The 26,482-nt window shown below is 42.6% G+C and overlaps 1 protein-coding gene across 2 annotated transcripts in view; it reads right to left on the bottom strand.

Annotated features, from left to right (window-relative positions):
- LOC140205861 (uncharacterized) overlaps positions 1–26,482 on the bottom strand; it is a 55,470-nt gene that overhangs the window by 18,658 nt on the left and 10,330 nt on the right. For both annotated transcript variants that reach the window (XM_072273659.1, XM_072273657.1), the window contains exons 3-8: positions 15,488–15,521; positions 13,492–13,646; positions 12,746–12,827; positions 12,479–12,671; positions 10,020–10,087; positions 2,254–2,330 (exon numbers count right to left, since the gene is read on the bottom strand). In XM_072273659.1, coding sequence (XP_072129760.1) covers positions 2,254–2,330; positions 10,020–10,087; positions 12,479–12,671; positions 12,746–12,827; positions 13,492–13,646; positions 15,488–15,521 — 609 coding nt within the window. The remainder of the gene's footprint in view (positions 1–2,253; positions 2,331–10,019; positions 10,088–12,478; positions 12,672–12,745; positions 12,828–13,491; positions 13,647–15,487; positions 15,522–26,482) is intronic.

The raw sequence follows: 26,482 nt of genomic DNA, 5'->3' as shown, positions 1-26,482 counted from the left end.
CAAGCCAGTTCTGGATCCACAAAGCAATGTTCCCCTTGGATCCCATGCCACCTTACTTTCTCAATAAGCCTTGCATGGAGTACCTTATCAAATGCCTTGCTGAAATCCATATATACTAATCTACTGCTCTACCTTTATCAATATGTTTAGTCACATCCTCAAAAAAATCATTCAGGGTCATAAGGTACGACCTGCCTTTCACAAAGCCGTGCTGACTATTCCTGATCATATTCTGCCTCTTCAAGTGTTCATTAATCCTTCCTCTCAGGATCTTCTCCATCAACTTACCAACCATTGAAATAAGACTCACTGGTCTATAATTTCCTGGGCTATCTCTACTCACTTTCTTGAATAATGGAACAATATCTGCAACACTCCAATCCTCTGGAACCTCTCCCGTCCCCATTGATGTTGCAAAGATCTTCGTCAGAGGCTCAGCAATCTCTTTTCTCGCCTCCCACAGTAGCCTGGGGTACATCTCGTCTGGTCCCGCTGACTTATCCAACTTGATGCTTTCCAAAAGCTCCAACACATCTTCCCTCTTAATATCTACATGCTCAAGCTTTTCAGTCCACTGTAAGTTCATCCCTACATTTGCCAAGATCCTTTTCCGTAGTGAATACTGAAGCAAAGTACTCATTAAGTACCTCTGCTATCTCCTCCAGTTCCATACACACTTTTCAACCGTCACACCTGATTGATCCTATTCTCTCATGTCTTATCCTCTTGCTCTTCACATACTTGTAGAATGCCCTGAGGTTTTCCTTAAACCTGTCTGCCAAGGCCTTCTCATGGCCCCTTCTGGCTCTCCTGATTTCTTTCTTAAGCTCCTTCCTGCTAGCCTTATAATTTTCTAGATCTCTATCATTACCTAATTTTTTGAACCTTTTGTAAGCTCTTTTGAGGGTTCTGTGGCTTCGTGGCCTGTGGACGAACGAATACTATGCTGGTGGGGTAGAGTTTGCTGCCGATTCTTGAGTCAGAGAACTCAGAGAAAGTGATACAGCAGACTTTTACACCATAAATCAGTGAATTTTTTGATTTTGTTGGTCTCCCCTCTCGCTGTGACACCTCTCTGTCCCTTTATTGGTGAGAGAGAGAGCCAGCCTGTGGCATGTCAAATTGGTCAGATGAACAATTCGTTTTTCTACACTGCAGATCATGGTCGAGTCGGTGGTGAGGAAGACAAATACGATGCTACCATTATTCTGAGAGGACTGGAATATAAAAGCAAGAATGTAATGTTGAGGCTTCACTTGGAGTATTGTGAGCAGTTCTGGGCCCCTTATCTAAGCGATGTAGTTTTGAACCCTCTCCTCTAACATTGGAGAAGGGTCAAAGGGGTTCATTAATACGATTCCAGGATTAAAAGGCTTATCATATGAGAAACAGTTGATGCCTCTGGGCTTGTATTCACCGAAATTCAGAAGAATGAGGGGTAACCTCATTGAAACCTTTTAAATGGTGAAAGGCCTTGTTAGAGTGGAGGTGGAGAGAATGTTTCCTAAGGTAAGGGAGTCCAAGACCAGAGGACACAGCCTCAGGATAGAGTTGAAGAGGAATTTCTTTAGCCAAGGAGTGATGAATCTGGAATATGTTGCCACACACATCTGTGGAGGTCAAGTCATTGGGTATATTTAAGGCAAAGACTGATATTGTTTAGTCAAGACATGAAAGGATTCAGGGAGAAGACAGGAAACTGGTGCTAAGAGGGAAGATGGATCAGCCATGATGAAATGGCAGAGCAGTCTCGATGGGCCATATGGTCTTGTATGTACAGTCAGATGACAATAACCTTGAACTTGGTCAAATTATCAGTTTTCATTGTCATTGCTATGGGAAGCTGACAGTAACTAAACATTTTTGATTTATACATTTAAACATCACAAAAATGCAGACTGTGCTCCAATGTTGAAGTCAACAGGAATTCAAATGAGGGTAAACACTTGGCTAATTCTAATTAATGGGATAACATATTTGTAGATTCTGAAAATATATCTGTAAAGAAATCTGATTTTTTTTGAGTGTTCTCAACAGGAAATGAGTTGAAGATAGGTAAATTAGATAACGTTATAGAGGTGGAAATGACAGTCTCAGAAATGGTGAAGATGAAGTCAGAACCTCTTGAGTCAAACAAAATCAAATGCAGCTGCTAAATACTGGAAAAAGTGATAGGTTTGGCCTTCCGAGTGTTTAGAGATCACAAAAGAAATTAATGTTATTTCAAATATCCTTGTTAATACAGTAATTTACCTTACTATTTTTATCTTGTGACTGCTTAAGTTCCTTTGTATCAGAAATCTGTTTCGCCAGTTCATCCTCTTGCCTCCCTGAAACAATAGTGCAAGTGCAGTAGATACTAAAAGTAACTTTCAGCATTGAAATAAAATGGAAAATGCTGGAAGATGCAAATAAAATGCTAAGATCACAAATGAAACAGTGTGTATTTGTCAGATACATTGGCTATGACCAAAGGAAAAATGGCTGTAGTCACTTAGCACTTTAGTGCAAATGTTAGATGCTTCAAAAATCATACTTACAAAATTTAGCAAAAATGCTGAAAAGAAAACCGCCAATATTTACAAAAAGATACCAGAAAACACAATAATTCCTCCGTATTTATTCTTGTCCAGTGTGAACTCCTGGCAGCCCTAATCTCCTACTGAAGGTAAACAGCTCCATTTTTTTTCTTTACGCACAAAGACATACCATCTTTAATTACCAATGAGGTTAACTTCAGACTACACATGAATTAGAATATAATGCACTCCACAATGCAGTTACAATCATATTACAAAATAAATAGTAAAATATAAAATTAAAAGTAAAAAATAAAATTAAGTACAGTATACAAACAACATATACAGATTTACACTAGGTATGGTGGGAAAAGCATCATAAAGTTAACCTGAGCGCATTAACTCGGTTTAGGACACATTATGAGAATATAGCAAGGAAGATGTTGAAGTGCACACACTCAGCACGACAGCAGAATGACAAGCCAACGTTTGTATTTGTGTGAATGCGCGTGTGTACGTTCATTTACCGAGTACTCTTTGTCACATGAGCACCATCCTCTTCTACGGCGATGATGCTTAGCAACTGAAACAGACAGTCTGCAGTAACATTTCCTTTCCCTGCTTTATGGTGGACACAAATTTGAAGGGTTGGAGCTGCAGGTACCACCTTATCACTCTAGCATTATGATCCTTCACTTCTGAGCATCCCTCCCACTCAGAATTCCAAAAGTTTCCTTTCCTCTGTCTCAATCTCAATAGACGACCCCTTAGTAGTGACCTTTGAAGAATCATTAGATTCTTGAATGGTTCAGGAGGACTGAACAATTGTAAATGTCTCTCCGCTTTTTAAGGGAGGAAGGCAAAAGACAGTAAATTGTAGACCAGTTAGCATGACTTCAGTAGTTGCCACGGTGTTGGAATCCATTATTAATTGATTTGAATGATCCTTATTGTCATTATACATACGTAAAATGAAACTCTGTTTGGCTTCCTCTCAGGCAATTAAATAAAGCAGTAGATAAAAACAAGGCAGTAATAGAAAAACAGTATTAAACAGATAAGTAGCAGAAAATAAGTTGCAGCAGCACCAGAAGATCACAGTAATGCACAAAGTGCCGTTAGTGCAAGTATTTGAGTCCTTGTGTGTGCATGTGTGTGCTCACAGTTTCAGTCATTGTTCTATGGGAGTGGTGTGATGGGAGGCCACAGCTCTGGGATAGAAGCTGTTCTTCAGTCTACTTGTTCTGGCTTTTAGTGTCCTGAACCTTTTGCTGGATGGCAGCGGGTCAAACAGGGAGTGGCCGGGTTGTGTGGTGTCTCTGGTTATGCTGATTGCTTTCCTCCTGAGTCTGCTGTAATAGATGGTGTCCAGTCCTGGGAGCTCCATCCTGACAATTCACTGGGCCGCCTTCACCACGTGATGCAGGTCTTGTTGCTCAGCAGCTGTGCAGTTGGCATACCTCACTGTGGCGCTGTTGGTCAGGATGGTTTCAATTGTGCTTCAATTGTGTTGTGTTAAGCAACAGCTTTGTGGGAGTTTGGCCTGTTTCAGCTTTCTGAGGAAGAAGAGTCTTCGTTGTGCCTTTTTTTTTACAAGCAGCGAGGTGTTGGTGGTCCATATCAGCTGTTTTGACAACATAACTCCAAGGGACTTTTAAGTTTTCCACTATCTCTCCATGTATATGGGGGGGGGGGGTTGTGTACTCTGTCCTTTGATCTCCTGAAGTCAATGATCATCTCTTGTTTTAGAAGTGTTAAGGACCAGGTCATTGTCCTTACACCACTCCATCAGATGATCCACCTCAAGCTTGTAGGCTGTTTCATCCTCATCTGAGATCAGGCCAACCACTGTGGTATCGTCTGCAAATTTAATTATGGAGTTGGAGGTGTAGATGGGGGGGGCAGTCATATGTGAAGAGTGTGTAGAGCATAGGGCTCAGCACACAGCCCTGCGGGGTGCCTATTTTTAAGATGAGGATGGCGGAGGTGTGCTTACCAATTCTGACCTGCTGTGGTTGGTTTGTGAGAAAGTCCATGACCCATGAGCACAGGGAGGAACCAAGGCCAACAGTGTTCAGTTTGCTGACCAGTTTATGGGGGATGACTGTATTAAATGCAGAACTGAAGTCCACAAATAACATCCTCACATAAGGATGAGGTTTCAGAGTACTTGGAGGCACACTGATGAAATAGGCCGAAGTCAGCATGGTTTCCTTCAGGGGAAATCTTGCCTGACAAATCTGTTTGAAAAATCAACAAGCATAGTAGACAAAAGAGTCAGTGGATGTTGTTTACTTGGATTTTCAGAAGAGATTTGACAAGATGCCGCACATGAGGCTGTTAAATAAGAGCCCATGGTATTATGGGAGAGATACTAGCATGGGCAGAAGATTGGCTGACTGGCAGGAGGCAAAGAGTGGGAATAAAGACATAGGGGGAACGTTTCCAGTAGAGGAAGAGTCTAGGAGTAGAGGGCACAGCCTCAGAATATAAGGACACCTATTTAGATCAGAGATGAACAGGAATTTCTTTAGCTTGAGGGTGGGGAGGCCAAGTCTTTGGGTATATTTAAAGTGGAGGTTTGGAGTCATAGAAAACTGCAACTCACAAATAGGCCCTGTGGCCCATCTAGTCTGCACCAAACCATTTAAACTGCCTAATCCCATTGATTTGCACCTGGACCATAGCTCTCCATACCCTTCCCATCTATGTACCTATCCAAACTCATCTTAAATGTTTTAATCAAAATTACATCCACCACTTGTGCTGCCAGCTCATTCCACACTCTCTCCACCGACTGAAGTTGTTCCCCTCACATTCCCCTTAAACATTTCACCTTTCACCCTTAACCCCTGCCCTCTAGCTGTAATCTCACCCAGCCTCAGTGGAAAAAAGCTTATTTACTCTATCTATACCCCTCATAATTTTTGTGTACTTCTATCAAATCCTCTACATTCTAGAGAATAAAGTTCTAACCCATTGATTCTTTATAACTCAGGTCCTCCAGTTTTGGCAACATCCTTGTAAATTTTCTCTGTAGTCTTTCAACCTTATTTACACCTTCCCTGTAGGCATGTGACCAAAACTACACACACTACTCCAAACCTTCATCGACATCTTATACAATTTAAACATAGCATCCCAACTCCTTTATACTTCCTTCTACGAAGACCAATGAGCCAAAAGCTTTCTTTACCACCCTGTCTACCTGTGATAGACTAGCAATGAATTATGGACCTGTATTCCCAGATCCCTTAATTTTACCGCACTCCTCAGTGCCCTACTGTGTCTTACAATGTAAGACCTACCCTAGGTGGTCCTACTGAAGTGTAACAGCTCACACTTTTCTGTATTGAATTCCATCTGCCATTTTTCAGCCCATTGTTTCAGCTGATGCAGATCTTCCTGCATGCTTTGATAGTGTTCCTCGCTGTCCATTACACCCCCAGTTTTGGTGTCATCTGCTAATTTGCTGATCTAGTTCATAGATATAGAGGTAAGCAACACCAATATCTGTGGCACTCCACTAGTCACAGGCCCCAATAATTAAATAGTTCAATTTCACATCAGAGAAATAAATATAATATACATCCTGCAATTCTTGTTCCAGTCAGAGAGGCAACCATCTACTACCACTCTCTGGCTTCTCCCACAAAGCCAATGTCTAGTTCAACTTACTACCTCATCCTGAATGCCTTCTTGACCAACCTCCCAAGTGGGACCTTCTCAAAGTCCATGTAGACAACATCCACTGCATTGCGTTCTTGAACTTTCCTGGTAACTTCCTCGAAAAACTCTATAAGATTGGTTTGACGCGACCTACTACGCACAAGCTGTGCTGACTAACTCTAAGCAGTCCCTGTCTATCCAAATACTCATACATCCAATCCCTTAGAATACCTTCAAATAACTTTCCCACTACTAACATCAGGCTCACCAGCCTATAATTTGCTGAATTATTCTTAGAACCTTTCTTAAGCAGCAGAACAAGATTAGCTGTCCTCCAATCCTCCAGTACCTCACCTGTCGCAAGGATGATTTAAGTATCCCTGCAAGGGCCCCTGCCTCCCACAGGGTCCAAAAGAACACCTTATCAGGCCCTGGCGATTTGTCCACCATGATTTTCCTCCTCTGTAGACTGCATAGGGTTCATGACATTGTTACTGCTTTGCCTCACTTCTGCAGACTCTGTCTGTCTACCGAGTAAATACAGATGCAAAAAGCCATTTAAGCTCGCCCTTATCTCTTTTGACTCCACGCACAGGTTACCATTCATTATTGCTGTCTTGATTAGTTTGTTCTGCATGTAAACTAAAATCTCTGACAATAATTTTATTACCCCTATTTAAACACCTCTAACTTTCCAAATAATGCAGTGCTCAATAATACAGATACTATTTAGTGGCCTATCAACACTGTAACTCCTACCAATACTTACTGCCCTTTGCTCTTTCACAGCTCAATTCCATACAAATGTGCTGATCTTTCTTCCCCATCATCCAACCCCTTTTATTAATAACATTATATGACTTTTTCATTTTTGGAAAATAGGTGATATAGTGTTATTAATAAAATTACAAATATCTTTGAACATGCAACTCACAGCTTTGGTCATATGGCAATTAAATCATATTCATTTGGGATGGGTAATAAATATCGGTCTTGCCACATTCACTGAATTCTAAAATCTCTTATTGGTGCTGTTATAATTTGCCACATACTTATACACTTGACATTTTTTTTCCTTTCTTTCAATCCATTGTCTGTTGGCTTTTGTTTCTGGTCTATTTATTTCACTTATTACTGTTCTAATTTCCAATTTCTGTCTCTTCGCTTCCTGAATTATTCTCAAAGTTCCCATCACACTGTCAATCTAACAAACTCTTCCCAGAAGAACTAGCAAATTCCTCCCTAGAGAATATTGGCTCCATAAGACATGAGCAGAATAGGCCATTTGGCCCAGCAAGCCTGCTCTGCCATCCAACCATAACTGTTTTCTTCAATCTCTTTCTCTTGCCTTCTCTGCGTAACGCTTAACCACTACCTATCACAAACCTATCAATCTGTGCTTTAAATATACCCATAACCTGGCCTCTACAGTTCTCTGTGGCAATGAGTTCCATATATTTACCACCCTTTAACATAGAACATAGAATAGTACAGCACAGTACAGGCCCTTTGGCCCACAATGTTGTGCCAACCCTCAAACCCTGCCTCCCATATAAGCCCCCACCTTAGATTCCTCCATATACCTGTCTAGTAGTCTCTTAAACTTCACTAGTGTATCTGCCTCCACCAATGAATCAGGCAGTGCATTCTATGCATCAACCACTCTCTGAGTAAAAAACCTTCCTCTAGTATCCCCCTTGAACTTCCCACCCCTTACCTTAAAGCCATGTCCTCTTGTATTGAGCAGTGGTGCCCTGGGGAAGAGGTGCTGGCTATCCACTCTATCTATTCTGCTTATTATCTTGTACACCTCTATCATGTCTCCTCTCATCCTCCTTCTCTCCAAAGAGTAAAGCCTTTGCTGAAGAAATTCCTCGCCTCAGTTTTACAGGGACATCGCTTTCTTGAGGCCTTGGATCCTAGATTCTCCTACTAATGGATACTTCATTTTAACATCCACTCTATCCAGGTCTGGTTAATGGTCTGGTCTGGCTGTGGTGCAATGATTCGTGCAGGCTCTTCTTGCCCCCAAAATGGTCTGAATACCTTGGAAATCTAAATCCTTCTCTGCTGCACCGTATTTCCATCTACAGATTCATTTGCTCTACATTGCAATTTCAGTAACTGAAGGAACATGGAACTGAGAGTTAATTGAAATTACTGGCTTAGAGTTTCCTCTTTTAACATCTTTCCCAGCTCCTAAGATGCTGCCTGCAGACCTTTTGTTTTTTTTCTTCTGTTCAGCCTCTCCATTCCACATGCTCCGTTGTTCAGCGACACCCTTGACCTTGGCACCAGACAGGCAATATCCCATCCCAGAGTCACATCTAAGGCTACTGAAACATCTTCCTTCATTTGTAGCTAACTTCATTCACCAATACTTTGAACTGATTCTATGACTTACTTCAGACATTTTCAAAGCCCCTTTATAACTTACATGCCCAGTATTATTTTTATTTCCAGTTTGTCTTTTCAACATTGGTTGTTTATCATTCTTTGTTTATGTATCGTTTTTCGTACAATTCTATTTCATTTCTTTTATCCTGTAAATGCTTGCAAGAAAACGAATCTCAAGATATATGGTAACATATATGTACTTTGATAATAAATTTACTTGGAACTTTCTTCCTCCTTCACCATCACTATTGCCTCTCATTCTTCTTCCCCTCTTGAAGAGTTGAGCCACTCATTATGGCAGAATTCCAGCTTTGACTGGATTTCCTGAAGGAACTACCAGTCCCCAGCAGTATTCAGAAAGGGAAATTTGTCAGTGAGCAATAGTTTCTCAGGGAACCACTTGCACTACCTGCCTGCTTTTCCTGGCCGATCTGACAGTCATCCATTCCCTCTCCATCCGCACATACTTCAGCTGCATTGTGACCACCTAACTGTGCCATCACAATACATCCATGATTCCAACCAAAGCTCCATCTTTGAAATGCAGACTCAAACTGCTGCAACTTACAGGTGCCTACTGGTAGTACCCTGCTTTCCAAATGTACAAACGGGTTAGCTTTCAGTGACTGTGCACAAGGCCACTGAAATACTCGCGAGCATCCTCATCTCTCAGGAGATTGCAGGCTTGGCTGAAATATTAAGTGCTGTTACAGAGCTTACTTTATTAATTGACAGTTCAAAAGAGACTCAGCACCAACAGGCAAGAGTACGAGTGATTTAGAATTAAAGTGATAGGTTCCATGTTTGCAGAATGAATAGAAGTGCTCATTAAAGCAGTTACCCAATTTGCATTGGCTATCACCTACAGAATAAAGGGAAGTTTGCAACATACCAAACTGAAAATGGTAGAAGGAAATTGCTATTTCATTTGTAGGAGTGTCTGAAGCTCTGGTGGGGCGGGGTGGGGGGGGTGGGTCATATGATCGAAGAGGCTGCATCATCTGCAATTGCATAGCTATATGCTGTGGGCAGAGAAGTGGGCATAAGTGGTGAAGAAATGAGGCTCCTATAGTTCACTAAGAACCAATGTTAAGTAAGTGTATTGGCTTCTACTTCCTGCTTTCAATAAAAAACTCCACTCTTCCTTCAGTTTCTCAATGTCTGTTACATCTGACAATGCCACTTTCTATGTTGTACCAATACTTCCGATATTTCTCCCTTTTTCACTTAGTCAAGAATTCTCCTCCACCAGAAATGAGAGGACCCTTGAACTTCAAATTATTTCTGCATGTATCACAAACCTTCTCTGATCAAGTGTTCTCTTGCCCTCCCCAGAAATTAAAACAATATTTATATTTATTGTAGGCTAATCTATTTATGTTCTGGTAAAAACATAAAGAATTGAAAATCCACTGATTGCACTCGAATACTTACATAGCTTGTGTTTCATGTCATCAATCTCCTTTCTAAGTGATTCATGTTCTTCACAGAGGTCTTTTCTTCTGTTAATAAAATATTTTATTAAAACATATTCAGTGGATTGTTCATCAATCATTAACACTTTTTCAGGAGAATGTCAAGCATTATCAGTAATTTATTACTGATGGACTAGATTCCAGTTCCCAACAAAAGCAGTTTAAAGATGGATGCTCAGAGTTCTACATCAGCATTTTACAAGTCGAAACAAAAAGAAACATCATTGAATTTCTTAAATGACAGAACAAAGACTGCTGCTTTCAGTTTAATCAATATTTGCTTAGTAAATTCAAGGATTACTGGTAGAAACATAGAAACATAGAAGATAGGTGCAGGAGTAGGCCATTCGGCCCTTTGAGCCTGCACCACCATTTATTATGATCATGGCTGATCATCCAACTCAGAACCCCGCCCCAGCCTTCCCTCCATACCCCCTGATCCCCGTAGCCACAAGGGCCATATCTAACTCCCTCTTAAATATAGCCAATGAACTGGCCTCAACTGTTTCCTGTGGCAGAGAATTCCACAGATTCACCACTCTCTGTGTGAAGAAGTTTTTCCTAATCTCGGTCCTAAAAGGCTTCCCCTTTATCCTCAAACTGTGACCCCTTGTTCTGGACTTCCCCAACATCGGGAACAATCTTCCTGCATCTAGCCTGTCCAATCCCTTTAGGATTTTATACGTTTCAATCAGATCCCCCCTCAATCTTCTAAATTCCAACAAGTACAAGCCCAGTTCATCCAGTCTTTCTTCATATGAAAGTCCTGCCATCCCAGGAATCAATCCGGTGAACCTTCTTTGTACTCCCTCTATGGCAAGGATGTCTTTCCTCAGATTAGGGGACCAAAACTGCACACAATACTCCAGGTGTGGTCTCACCAAGGCTTTGTACAACTGCAGTAGTACCTCCCTGCTCCTGTACTCGAATCCTCTCGCTATAAATGCCAGCATACCATTCGCCTTTTTCACCGCCTGCTGTACCTGCATGACCACTTTCAATGACTGGTGTATAATGACACCCAGGTCTCATTGCACCTCCCTTTTCCTAATCGGCCACCATTCAGATAATAATCTGTTTTCCTATTTTTGCTACCAAAGTGGATAACTTCACATTTATCCACATTAAATTGCATCTGCCATGAATTTGCCCACTCACCCAACCTATCCAAGTCACTCTGCATCCTCTTAGCATCCTCCTCACAGCTAACACTGCCACCCAGCTTCGTGTCATCCACAAACTTGGAGATGCTGCATTTAATTCCCTCATCCAAGTCATTAATATATATTGTAAACAACTGGGGTCCCAGCACTGAGCCTTGCGGTACCCCACTAGTCACCGCCTGCCATTCTGAAAAGGTCCCGTTTATTCCCACTCTTTGCTTCCTGTCTGCTAACCAATTCTCCATCCACATCAATACCTTACCCCCAATACCATGTGCTTTAAGTTTGCACACTAATCTCCTGTGTGGGACCTTGTCAAAAGCCTTTTGAAAATCCAAATATACCACATCCACTGGTTCTCCCCTATCCACTCTACTAGTTACATCCTCAAAAAATTTTCAATGAGATTCGTCAGACATGATTTTCCTTTCACAAATCCACGCTGACTTTGTCCGATGATTTCACCACTTTCCAAATGTGCTGTTATCACATCTTTGATAACTGACTCCAGCAGTTTCCCCACCACCGACATTAGGCTAACCGGTCTATAATTCCCCGGTTTCTCTCTCCCTCCTTTTTTAAAAAGTGGGGTTACATTAGCCACCCTCCAATCCTCAGGAACTAGTCCAGAATCTAACGAGTTTTGAAAAATTATCACTAATGCATCCACTATTTCTTGGGCTACTTCCTTAAGCACTCTAGGATGCAGACCATCTGGCCCTGGGGATTTATCTGCCTTCAATCCCTTCAATTTACCTAACACCACTTCCCTACTAACAAGTATTTCGCTCAGTTCCTCCATCTCACTGGACCCTCTGTCCCCTACTATTTCTGGAAGATTATTTATGTCCTCCTTAGTGAAGACAGAACCAAAGTAATTATTCAATTGGTCTGCCATGTCCTTGCTCCCCATAATCAATTCACCTGTTTCTGTCTGTAGGGGACCTACATTTGTCTTTACCAGTCTTTTCCTTTTTACATACCTATAAAAGATTTTACAGTCAGTTTTTATGTTCCCTGCCAGTTTTCTCTCATAATCTTTTTTTCCCTTCCTAATTAAGCCCTTTGTCCTCCTCTGCTAAACTCTGAATTTCTCCCAGTCCTCAGGTGAGCCACTGAAAAGTTTATAAAAATTATTCATGCTCATAACTTCCATCACAATCCATAAAACCATGCACTTAAGTCAAAATTTTATTACAGGAGCTTAAGCTACACAAACTATGAAAACAATGAGGATTATTTTAACCGTTTCTACCTTTCATGGACTTCTTGCATCAGGCTGGAAAAAGTTAGTTTTCTATAACCAAGCCTGCTATCCATATGACGTAGTTGCTCTCGCAAACTGTACATTTCATTTGAAATCTCTTTGCGCCAATCCTCCATCTTTCTCTCCAACTGGAAATCTAAACTCTTCTCTTCAGATTGCTCTTGTAATCGCCGAATTTCCTCTGCAAAACAAATGGCAAGTTGAATTCAAAATACGTTTTTATCAACAAAATGTATTAAAATTTTAATTTTTTACCTTCTAATGATCGAATACGCTGCCTTTGCTGCTCCTTTTCTGTTTCAACTCTCAGTAAAGCTTGGTGTAAAGATTCAATGGTCTAAAGATACCGAAAAATATTGATCAAAATATTGAAAAAATAGTGCACATTCGATAAGTAAGCAGTCAATTATCTTCAATCTATTCCTTTGAATAGCAGGAAGCAAAAAGTAACCACATGTATAGTATACACTTAAAAAAGAAACAAGCCATCCCTATTAAGATGACAATTTAACAGGTATATAATAAAAAAACGATTTTACAAATAGGTTCACAGAAAAACTGGCAGCAGAATGTTGCAAAAACAGAAACAAATACACCAGATAACGTAGATTGATATCTGGCCACTACACACTTTCAACAAAACCACAAATGCATGACGAAAATGGACATCCTACAGGAGATCATACTGTTCGTAGCAGGTTTTTGGAATAACATGAAGTAAGCATGTAGACCAGGAGTTTACTGGCAAATTGTCCATGTTCTACTGTGTCTCATCGTTATATATAGAAGAATCACAACAAAAAACAGGATTTGCCTGTGGATTTTTAACTTTGCACTGTGTTTGAACCGGATATATCAAGAGTATGCCAAATTCTACACTACCATTACTCTCCCAAAATTTAAAAAAACAGGAGGGCTTTTCGAAAAACCATGCAAACAGGTGTGTACAGAGACACAAATTTATGGAAAGTACACAGTTCTCTTACTTTTAGCGCACTTACTTTTCCTTGGAATTGTAGCTGCCTCGAGATGCTCATTAATTCTTCTTTAGGCAATTTCTGACTAAACACATCTGAACAAGTTATGTGCTCCACAGAAACCGAGAGAGGTTCATTGAATCGAATGTTTTTCATGTCAACCATGTCACGTGATCCAACTAAGAGAGAGCAAAAACGTTGAAAGTAGAAATAAACCTCTGTAGCCAACACACTTGTAATAAAACAAAATACTTATTACTCAGGTACAATATGTTCTCTCAAATAACATCTTCCTTTGAGGCAAGTTTCTTACCAGAGTTAGAAAATAATCCACATTTGTGGCTTTCTTTGCAAGCTATCATCAACAATTTCTCACAGAAACTTCCAAGCATCAATCATCAGTGGCACAATAGAGAAAACAAAAGGATGATTATTACATTTTACTGTCACCCAGGTTCTGTGGAAGCTGCAGCAAGGCAAATAGGAGGAGGAGAAGATGGCGGCGCGATGCAGCGTGCGCGACCACTCTGGTGGTGATGTCTGTTATTTGTCAAGTAGGGTACCGTGCACAATTCTGATTTGATGGAGACAGACGTGAGAGTATGGAGGAACAACTGGAGAAACTTCTGAAATGCCCGCTTCGCTGCCGCTGCTACTGCGTGGTCCAGAATCTCCGGAGGGAAGGCCCCGAATCCTTGGCTTTGCTTGTTTCGGTGGCCAGGGCGAGGTCGAAGGTGCTTAGCAGAGGATGGTGCTCGGGAGGCTGTATCGGAGGGGCTGGTCGGAGGCTTGAAGTTTTTGGACGGACGGATGGACTCAGTGTCGGCTGTGGTCGGGTGCTTCCAATGCATCGGCAGTTGTCGGTGCCTGGAGGTTTATGGCAGGGAGTTTCACCCTTTGCCGCCTGCTATCAGGGACTCGGGAGTCGATCAGGACTTTGAGACTTTTTTTTTTACCGTGCCCATGGTCTGCTCTTCATCAAATTATGGTATTGTTTTGCACTGCTGTAACTACATGTTATAATTATGTGGTTCTGTCAGTGTTAGTCTTTGGTTTGTCCCGTTTTTCTGTGGTATCACTCTGGAGGAACATTGTATCATTTCTTAATGCATGTATGCATTTCTAAATGACAATAAACAAGGACTGAGTGTTCTCATAATCTAATATTAAAATGATGTGTTGACAGAATAGCGTACAGACAGTCCACAATCTCAAGCTGAACCAAACCTTTGAAAGCTGGACTTTACTTCATAGAGCCTTTTGTGATTGCAGAAGTTCAGTAAAACATGAGTCAAGATGATAAGTTGAGAGGGACAGTGTGCAAACAAAGTGCAGTCAACCAGACTAACATGTCCCTTGAAAGCTTAACTCTCCTTTGTACAGCCTTTCTGTTCAAGCTTTGGAGCCAAGATTACCAATTACCAGACAAGATAAAGATGCAGACAAAGGATTCTAGGGCAGCACCTACCATGGAACAACTATTTTACTAATTTTCAAGTATTTTAACACATCAGTTCAATTGGCCATTAAAATCTGAAATATTATGTTTGGTACTTGAATATGTAAATGATGTGATTCAGAAATGCACAGTTTCTATTAAATCAATTTCTATATCCAACTAAAACTAAAACAGGAATTCTGCAGATGCTGGAAATTCAAGCAACACACATCGAAGTTGCTTGATGTGCAGCAGCAGGCCAGGCAGCATCTGTAGGAAGAGGTGCAGTTGACGTTTCAGGCCAAGACCCTTCGTCAGGACCAACTAGTTAATTTCTGTATAAAAATGGCATTTCTTTGTTCAAACTTCAGAACAGTTTGATGACAAGACAGGCTATTCTCATTATAAATAAAGTGTGATTGATTGAGACATGAGAACAAGTTGTCAGAGTACAGCTAAATGGCAATGACAGTTCAAATGATCAGATTCAGCAGGTGTTATCAGGCTACTTCTGTTGAGAAATGCATGAAAACAATTATACTACTTAATTTAGTTTTAATTTAAATAAACAGTACCACCTACCTTTTGCATAATACCCTGTGGTGTTCAATCTTTGCTGCAAACAAAAAAAATGTCACTCCATTAATATCACAACTATACCAAAATATTCAACAGTATTAGTATTGGGAATTACAGATGACAAGTTTTATGTGATCTTTTGAAGAAAAATTATAGCTCCAGTCTGATTAGAATCACGTTTATTATCACCTGCAAGTGACATAAAACCAAGCTCTGCAACGAATCTGCAGAAGACAAGCAACTGCAAAGTCTCTTCCACAGTCAGATTAAAGAATCAATACTGAGGAACACAATTCCTGGCTTAGAGAATTTAAGCTTAAATATTTCGTTCAACATAAAAACAAAATCCAGAGAGGATGGAAGTACAAAATTAGGAGAGATCAGTAATTGCTTTATTTTAATTTTTTTTTGTGTGGGCACGTGGCCAAGTGGTTAACGCATTGGACTAGCTACCTGAAGGTCGCTAGTTCGAGCCCCAGCTGAGGGAACGTGTTGTGTCCTTGAGCAAAGCACTTAATCACACATTGCTCTGCGATGACACCAGTGCCAAGCTGTATGGGTCCTAATGCCCTTCCCTCAGACAACATTGGTGTTGTGGAGAGGGAGACTTGCAGCATGGGCAACTGCCGGTCTTCCATACAGCCTTGCCCAGGCCCGCGCCCTGGAGAGTGAAGACTTTCCAGGCGCAGATCCATGGTCTCACAAGACAAACGGATGCCTCAGTTAATTATTTTTAATCAAATCTGAAAGACTCTTCACTTATAAAAATAAACATTCAATGCAAGAGGGTCTAATTGGTTGTTAATATGTTTTTATCATTCCATTAGAAATGGTTCCAAGATACTGCTCATCGCTAGTGGAATTCGTGACTGTTAGATGCAGACCATTTTATTTACAATGGGAATTCACCACTGTCCTTATAGTCAGTGTGTACATTCCCCCCCAGTGCTAATGCTAAGGAGGCACTCCGTGAACTGTATGGGGCTATTAGCAAACTGCAGAACGCACACCCTGATGGACTGTTTATTGTCGCTGGAGATTTTAACCACACGAACCTTAAGTCAGTGCTCCCCAAATTCCATCAATATGTGGACTTTGCATCGAGAGGGGAGAACACGTTGGCCCTTGTATACACAAACATTCCCGACACATACTGGGCGGAGCCCCGCCCCCACCTCAGTTACTCAGACCACATCTCTGTTATGCTAATCCCAGCATACAGACCGCTCATCAGGCACTCCAGACCAGTTCAGAAGCAGGTGAAAATCTGGCCAGCAGGAGCCATCTCTGCTCTTCAAGACTGCTTTGAGCACACTGACTGGCACATGTTCAGGGAGGATGCAACCAATAGCGACTCTACCAACTTAGAGGAGTGCACGGCCTCAGTGACTAGCCACATGAGCAAGTGCATTGATGACATCACTGTGGCCAAGACCATCACTACATCTGCTAACCAGAAGCCATATACTTTGAATAAAGTATATTTTGAAATTAAAAAAAACCAGAAGCCATGGATTACCGCAGAGGTGCGTGCGCTGCTGAGGACCCGTGACTCCACCTTCAGAGCAGGCAACAAGGCAGCCCTAACAACAGCGAGTGCCAAACTGTCCGGGGCCATCAGAGAGGCAAAGCATGCACATGCCCAGCGAATCCACAGCTACTTCCAGGACAGCGGCGACACACAGCACATGTGAAAGGGCATTTAGGACATCACCAACTACAAGACACCACCACCTGCCTGTGCTGGTGATGCCTCCTTCCCAGATGCGTTGAATAACTTCTACGCTCATTTTGAGGCGGTAAATGACATGGCGGCGAGGAAGACCACCCCTCCTCCAAATGACCAGGAGCTGTGTCTTACCGTGGCCGACGTGAGGAGAACCCTGTGAAGGGTCAACCCACGGAAGGCTGCTGGACCAGACAATATTCCTGGCAGAGTGCTTAGAGGATGTGCAGACCAGCTAGCAGAGATTCTCACTGACATCTTCAACATCTCCCTGAGCAGCGCCGTCATTCCTACGTGCTTCAAGGCAGCCATCGTCCCCATGCCGAAGAAGTCTTCAGTGTCCTGCCTCAACGACTACCGTCCCATCGCACTCACATCCATCATCATGAAGTGTTTCGAAAGGCTTGTCATGAGGCACATCAAGGCCCTGCTGCCCCCCTCACTGGACCCCTTGCAGTTCACATATCGTCCCAACCGTTCAACAGACGATGCCATTGCCATCACCCTCCAACTGGCCCTAACCCACCTGGACAAAAAAGATACATACGTTTGAATGCTGTTCATAGACTTCAGTTCAGCATTCAACTCAGAAATTGATTGGAAAGCTGGGCCTACTGGGCCTGAACACCTCCCTCTGCAACTGGATCCTAGACTTCCTGACTGGGAGAACTCAGTCAGTCCGGATTGGAAGCAGCATCTCCAACACCATCACACTGAGCACGGGGGCCCCCCAGGGCTGTGTGCTCAGTCCACTGCTGTTCACTCTGCTGACCTACAACTGTGCTGCAATACACAGCTCGAATCACATCATCAAGTTCGCCAATGACATGACTGTGGTGGGTCTCATCAGCAAGAACGATGAGTCAGCATACAGAGAGGAGGTGCAGCAGCTAAGGGACTGGTGCAGAGCCAACAACCTGTCTGTGAATGTGAACAAAACAAAAGAGATGGTTGTTGATTTCAGGAGGACACGAAACAACCACTCTCTGCTGAAGATCGATGACTCCTCCGTAGAGATCGTTAAGAGCACCAAATTTCTTGGTGTTCACCTGGTCCCTCAACACCAGCTCCATAGCAAAGAAAGCCCAGCAGCATCTCTACTTTCTGAAGGCTGAGAAAAGTTCATCTCCCACCCCCCAATCCTCACCACATTCTACAAAGGTTGTATTGCGAGCATCCTGAACAGCTGCATCACTGCCTGGTTCGGAAATTGCACCATCTCAGATTGCAAGACCCTGCAATGGATAGTGAGGTCAGCTGAGAAGATCATCGGGGTCTCTCTTCCCGCCATTACAGATATTTACACCACATGCTGCATCCGTAAACCAAACAGCATTATGAAGGACCCCACGCACACCTCATACAAACTCTTCTCCCTCCTGTCATCTGGCAAAAGGCACCGAAGTATTCGGTCTCTCACGACCAGACTATGAAACAGTTTCTATCTGCAAGCCATCAGACGCCTCAATACCCAGAGCCTGGACTGACACCAACCTACTGCCCTCTAAAGCAGGGGTCCCCAACCTTTTTTGCACTGCGGACCGGTTTCATATTGACAATATTCTTGTGGACCGGCCGATCTGGGGTGGGGGGGGGAGGAGGGGGGCATGGGTAGGGTTGCCAATGGACAAGAGTAGCAGTCAAATACGTTGGGTTTACCCCGAGAAAGACTACAATGACCATGAAGCCTTGCGCGGGCACCAGTGCGCATGTGTGACTTGTGCATGTGTACACGTGCCGATTATTTCTGTACAAATCGTTTTTGCCGATTCTGTTCGGGGGGGGGTGGTGGTGTTAATCACGACCGGAATATCGGTGATAAGTGGCTAATACACTCAATTTCATTTCTAAAAGGGTTTATCTAACGAATTTAATATTAAACACACAGCGCATATTTTCCTCGCATGAATATAGCGATAAGTCAATTATCAGGGGAGGACAGGGAAGCTTGAAGTAAGTGTTGAATGAACTTCCAGTAGAAGTGGCAGAAGCAGGTTCGATATTATCATTTAAAGTTAAATTGGATAGGTATATGGACAGGAAAGGAATGGAGGGTTGTGAGCTGAGTGCAGGTCGGTGGGACTAAGTGAGAGTAGCGTTCGGCACAGACTAGAGGGGCCGAGATGGCCTGTTTCCGTGCTGCAATTGTTATATGGTTATATAAGTCAATAGCATCATAACATTTTAAGTAACGTTTGGATATTAAACACAGCGCATATTTTCCCCGTATGAACATATAAAATCATTGCAACGCACCAATATCACTGAATCAGTGGGAGCCCTGGGCTCAAGACGGTCCTATCGAGGGGTGATGGGAGACAGCGATTCTCTAACGGGGTTCCTTATGTCTAATCTATTCCGCAATTTAGTTTTTGTTACATTCATCGCAGAGGTATGTTGGAAATGGAAGCAACGTTTTCGGTGCTTCCGTGGCTATCTCAGGATATTGAGCCTTGACTTTGATCCAGAATGCCGGCAGAGATGCTATGTCAAACATACTTTTCAGCCCGCCGTCACTTGCAAGCTCAAGGAGTTGATCTCCTTCCCGCGCTGACATGGATGACGCGTGCATAATGGCGTAGTGGGCGTGACAGGGAATGAGGAAAGGTGCAGCTGACTCATATCGCCAAATCATATCCTTTCCTCACAGCCCAGTAGCGCATGCTCTGCGGCCTGGTACCGGTCCACAGCCCGGTGGTTGGGGACCGCTGCTCTAATGTGCATATTGTCTTGTTTATTATTTATTGTAATGCCTGCACTGTTTTGTGCACTTTATGCAGTCCTGGGTAGGTCTGTAGTCTAGTGTAGTTTTGTGTTGTTTTACGTAGTTCTGTGTTGTTTTACGTAGTTCAGTGTAGTTTTTGTATTGTTCATGTAGCACCATGGTCCTGAAAAACGTTGTCTCGTTTTTACTGTGTACTGTACCAGCAGTTATGGTCAAAATGACAATAAAAAGTGATTTGGCTTGACTTGAAAAGGAAATGAATGAAAAGCCTTCACTTTTTCCCCAAGGTATTGAGTGGGAAGCTGACAGGCAAATGCCACAAGTTCATGGCCTTTTATGTTTCAATCCTCAGTCACTTGTGGAAAGCTTACAGAGAAGAATGGCAAATTGAATAACAACTTTTTGATTTCTACACTTACCAATATGCAGACATTCTAGAACTTGCTATCCAATTTACTCTAGTTTTAGCGGGTGCAAGTAGCCCTATTGGTGCTCCTACCTCAAAATTCTGTTGTATTATTGAAATACATAATTAACAGTTATTGGCTTCTCAATCTTGATTTGCCATTTGAACACAGCACAATTATGGTGTACTCTGTGGGATTCAGGCTAGAGAGAAAAGGAAAATTCGGCAACACTTCTCAGTGGCACCAACAGAGGCAGAGTGACATCATTCAATGCTTCTCAGATAGATTGTATTACAAAGCTATTACTGAAATGCCTGAAATCAGGTTATCTTATTTTACTCTCATTATACATTTGTGCTTGAAGACTTCTTGAAGACGACATCCTCACTGACTCCTGGCAATCTTCGGCCCACACTTGTTCAAGATGGAAATGGAGAATTTGGGATAGTCATAAGAGTCTTGAGTCTTTGTACTGAAAGCATACCGAAGTTCCACATAATTTGCAGAAGGGATGAATCACCCTTTCATCCATCTTGTTGGCACCCACCTTCCCCTTCTGTGGAAGAGGCTATTTAATTTTATTCGTTAAAGGGATGTAAGCATCCCTAATTGCTCGAGAAAGTGGTGGTGAGCTGCACTGTCAAATCACTGCAATCCTTGAAGTGTGAGTCACAGAAAGGGAATTAAAGGATTTGTAACTGAGTCGTAGTGAACAAATGGCAACATATTTCCAAGTCAAGATAGTGTGTGATTTGGAGGGCAACTTACAGATGGGAGTACTCCCATGCTTTTACTACCCTTGCCCTTCCAGCTGGTAGAGGTCATAGGTTTGGAAGATGCTGTCCAAGGAGTCTTGGTGAGTTTCAGCAGTACATCCTGTTAATGCTACGACAGTCAGTTCTGCCAGTAACCTACTTAAGTTTCTGTCAGTAGGTTCTCTTCTCTACAGGGACTCTCTGCATACTGCTTCAAAAATCCCTCTTGAATGCACGGAAGAAATCCTGCCCCCTCTAAGCTTCTTGTATGAAGCAAGTTCCAATGAATACTGGGCTAGTTGAAACCCCCTGCTTTTTCTGCAGCTTTCCAAAATCTCATTGTCTTTTATCCGGTTCTAATTAATGGATACGTTACCTCTGTTTCTCTCCAAAGGTGCTGTTCACCCTATATATTTACAGTATTTTCTGTAATGGCAGATGACCTTATACTTTTCTACAATGAAATTCATCAGTCAGTTTTTTTCATTTGCTTGACCAATTTAATGGCTGCCTATCCTTGGGTCATTGTTTTCCAATCTTATCGTCCAAATTATTGATTTCCTGGTCTGCAGGAATATAGACAGGTTCTGTATCGCCATATTTAACTAATTAATTAATTTTTAGTACTATACTCTAGCCTTCTGTCATTTTACCCTGATGTACATATATGTCCTGTTCACAATACACAGTCCGTTTCACTACATGGACGTTAACAGTATGTAAACCTAGACCAAGAAGCACTATCAAATTGCATAATAGTGTTTTCAGAAAACTTTTCATTATTTATTGTCTATTTCATGAAGTCACCAAAGTATTACTAAACCTTTGCACATATGTACACCATTTGCAAGGAGATGCCTGGATGTAGCATTAGACATTATTGTACAATCCCTGTTTGGATGGCAGGTACAGGTGTCCCCCACTTTACGAATGTTCGCTTTACGAAACCTCGCTGTTACGAAAGACCTACATTAGTTACTGTTTTCGCTAACAGAAGGTGTTTTCACTGTTACGAAAAAGGCAGCGCACAAAAAAAGGCAGCGTATGAAAAAGACAGTGCGCGCCCCGAGCAGCCAAGCTCCTCCCCCGGAACTGCATTCTAGCCGACATTGCTTAAACACGTGCCTGTGAGCAGCCATTAGCAAGGTGAGCTCTAAGGTATCAGAAAAGCCTAAAAGAGCTCGTAAGGGTGTTACACTTAGTGTAAAACTATACATAATTAAGTGTTTCGATCTTGGTGAACAAAGCAAGGACAAAGTGAGTTTGGCTTGTGGAAGCTGACGAAGATGATGTTGAAGAGGTTTTGGCATTCCATGACCAAGAACTGATACATGAAGAGCTGATGCAATTGGAAGAGAAAAGGATAACAATCAAAACCTAATGCAGTAGCAAACGGACCGAAAGTGAAGTCGTCCAGGAACTGAACATGAAGCAACTGCATGAGATTTTTGCTACAATGATGGCAGAAAAGTACGACTTTAATTTTTGAAAGGGTACATAGGTTTAGGGCATATTTGCAAGATGGTTTGAGTGCTTACAAAGAACTATATGATAGAAAAATGTGCGAGGCTAAGCAGTCAAGCATACTGTCGTTTTTCAAGCCTTCCACATCAGCCACTGCAGACGACGAATCTCGACCTTCGACATCGAGGCAGGCAGACATAGAAGAAGATGACCTGCCTGCCCTGATGGAAACAGACAACGATGAGATGACACCCCAGTGTCTCACCACCCCGACACCCCAGTGTCTCACCACCCCGACACCCCAGTGTCTCACCACTCCAACCCCCGGGCCGTGGACCGATACATTGCTGTGGAGAATGCAGTGGTAGCCGGGACGCACCCAACACATCTTTAAGAAAAAAGCCACAATAAACAAGCTAATTAATTAGGTGCCACCCGGCACGTAAGTGTCGGCCCAGATCAGAGGCGATTGCTGACTGCGTTGCTTCTGATCTGGGCCGACATTTACGTGCCGGGCAGCACCTAATTAATTAGCTTGTTTATTCCGGCCTTTTTCTTAAAGCCGTGCTGGGTGCATCCCGGCTACTGCTGTACTCCTGCATGCTTCGCCACTCGGTATCGGTCCGCAGCCTGGAGGTTAGGGACCACTGCACCACCCCAACCTCCGACGACTCAGCCTAACACACCATCATCACTGTGCTCGTCACCGTCTTCCCAATTCCGGTAAGTGATACTACGCTGTACGTACATTATTTCTACTTTATACAGGCTTTATATGTGTTATTTGGTATGATTTGGCAGCTTCATAGCTTAAAGGTTACTGGAGAGAGTGTTTTTGCCTAAAGGGCTTGCGCCGTGTTTCTGCCAAGAGCGCTTGCGTGAGATTTTTGCTACAGAGAACAGTGCCGCAATGATTGTAGAAAAGTATTTCTACTTTATATAAGCTGTGTATTTATCATATCATTCCTGCTTTTACTATATGTTACTGTTATTTTAGGTTTTATGTGTTATTTGGCATGATTTGGCAGGTTATTTTTCGGGTCTGCGAACGCTCACAAATTTTTCCCATATAAATAAATGGTAATTGCTTCTTCACTTTATGACATTCCGGCTTACGAACCGTTTCATAGGAACGCTCTACCTTCGGATGGCGGGGGAAACCTGTATTCAAAATTAATCTACATAGGTGTTGCCTGCAAACATTGAATTGGCAATGAATGCAAGGCCTACTTTAGCAAAGCTTAACAGAGCCTACCTAACTCAGTTAAAGTTTTAGGGTCCAGAACTGTAGGAAATTACACTTACATTCTATATTCACCCCACATCATAGTAGTCCGTGAACCAGGACCCCAAATTTGGGCCACCAGTACCACCTGGGGGGAATAATTCTTATAGAGATTTTTGGCAAGGTATATACATACCCCTAGTGCTAGAAAATATGTGATAGCATTGCAGTGGTGGTAGCTTTCTTCTCAGGATGGGGACATTCCATACCATATGTAATGCCTTAGCCATCTAGGAAAGCGATTTCGGGATGCTGGTCTAAAGGACGTATGCATAGAGGCTGGAATTGTCGCAGAGGGGTCCATCAATAGAGTCCTTGATGGTAAACACTACAATCGTGCTGTCAGGGTCCACAAGTACATCTATGAAGCACTGATGAGACTTGCACAGGCAGAGTTCACACCGTGGGTTGAAAACAATGTTCCAGAGAGGAGTGGAATGATCAAATCATTCTTAGACCATGCGAACGATATGGCCAGTGACTTGAACCAACAGAAGTTGAACAATCTACTGCAAAGTCCACTCTTAGTTGAACTGATAACCCTGTGGACAGACTTTCTGGAACACCTCCGTCACAACAATGGAGAGCGATTCGCGTTCTGGATATCATGCATTGACATGGTAGAGAACGTAGTACTCAGGTTTCTGTGCGCCTCTCGTGAGGGGGACTGGGAGTTGCACCTCCATGCTCTAAGAACCATGATCCCATGGTGCTTTGCCTATGATAAGATGAATTATGCCAGGTACCTGTCCCCTTACTTTGCTCAGGTGATGAACCTCCCAGAGAAGAATCCTTCTGTCTATGAGGCCTTCAAGACAGGCCAACTCTCAGCGCAGCTGTGAAGTAACAGCCCCTTTGGGCAGATCCCTGTGGACCAGGCTATTGAAGCCACAGTGAACAAAGACACACTGACTCCTGGAGGCACATCACGGTTCAGCCTGAATGCTGGAGCTATCAAGTGTTACTACATAACAGCTGAGCACCGCAGTGTATTCCTGGGACAGTTAAGGGAGGTGGTGCAAGGCAATAAATCAGGGCTTTGTCATGTGGAGCTACAGCGGCATCAACTTCCACCATGCAAGGACTGCTTAACAAAACATCCACAGTGAGCCAACTACCAGGCTGGTATATGGAGAAGAAGTTTTGAGAAGGACCCACAAGTGCAAAGCTCTGTTGGCAGAGCATGGGAGATGAAGAGAGAAAAGGAAGCTGAAAAGGCGGTGGTGCACTGGATGGAAGGCCAGCCAGCACCCGATGCAGTCCTGGATCTACTGGCCTGTAACTGTCCAAACAAATGTTCACTCCCAAGATGTATGTGTCTTGCAAATGGCCTCAGGTGTACTGACATGTGTAAACTGGCAGACTGTGAGAACCAGGCATCCACCTCAGAGAGTGTGGAAAGTTCAGGTGAAGATGTGGAAGACGTGGAAGTCTTGGAAATTTATTACTATTAATCATAATTATGAAAATTATTAGTATTATTATGATAAGGCTACCACTGGTGCAATGCTATCACATATTTTCTAACTCTAGAGATGTATACCTTGCCAAAAATCACTATGAGCATTATTCCCCTCAGGTGGTACCAGCCAACCCTACTGGCTCACGGACTTTAGGATTCCTTCACATTCCTCGCCATTCTCGATCTCAGCCCCAGCTACACTCCACAGCATGACCTCTTAGTGACCTGTCCCACAAACACCCAATCACCGTCCTCAATCCCACTCCCAAAACCAGCTAAATATGACAACCTATTCCCTATAACAGCCTAATCTAATCTTTGAAGTTCTAATACTTCATTCCTATCCCTCTCTCTTTCCATCCTAATCTTCCAGACAATCTACCTATTCCTCCATAATGAAGCAAGAAAGTGCACAAAGTAAGTGCACAAAATGTACAATACCTATTCTTCTCCACTTGACACCGTAGACAATAGAACCTTGCAGGTAGAGGCCTGTGCACAAACCATTAGCCTTTCAAGGCAGACAGGTTCTAAGCCAGAGAACCCATTCAAATACTGAACTTGAGCATACAGTTGCAAGAAAATGTTTGTGAACCCCTTGCAATTACCTGGTTTTCTGCATTAATTACTCATAAAATGTGGTCTAATCTTCATCTAAATCACAATAGATAAACACAATCTGCCTAAACTAATAACACACAAATAACTGTATGTTTCATGCCTTTATTCAAAATATTTTTTAATCATTCACAGTCCCGACTGGAAAAAGTACATGAACCCATGAACCCTTGAATTTAGAAACATAGAAAACCTACAGCACAATACAGGCCCTTCAGCCCACAATGCTGTGCCGAACATGTACTTGCTTTAGAAATTACCTAGGGTTACCCATAGCCCTCTATTTTTCTAAGCTCCATGTACCTATCCAGGAGTCTCTTAAAAGACCCTATCGATTCCGCCTCCACCAGCAGCCCATTCCACGCACTCACCGAGTAAAAAAAATTACCCCTGACATCTCCTCTGTACCTAACTTTGAAGCACCTTAAAACTATGACCTCTCGTGCTAGCCATTTCAGCCCTGGGAAAAAGCCTCTGACTATCCACATTATCAATGCCTTTCATTATCTTGTACACCTCTATCAGCTCACCTCTTATCCTCCGTCGCTCCAAGGAG

Source organism: Mobula birostris, chromosome 12 (assembly GCF_030028105.1).
Source record: "Mobula birostris isolate sMobBir1 chromosome 12, sMobBir1.hap1, whole genome shotgun sequence".
NCBI classification, from domain to species: domain Eukaryota; kingdom Metazoa; phylum Chordata; class Chondrichthyes; order Myliobatiformes; family Myliobatidae; genus Mobula; species Mobula birostris.
This window is presented reverse-complemented; position numbering and strand designations above follow the sequence as displayed.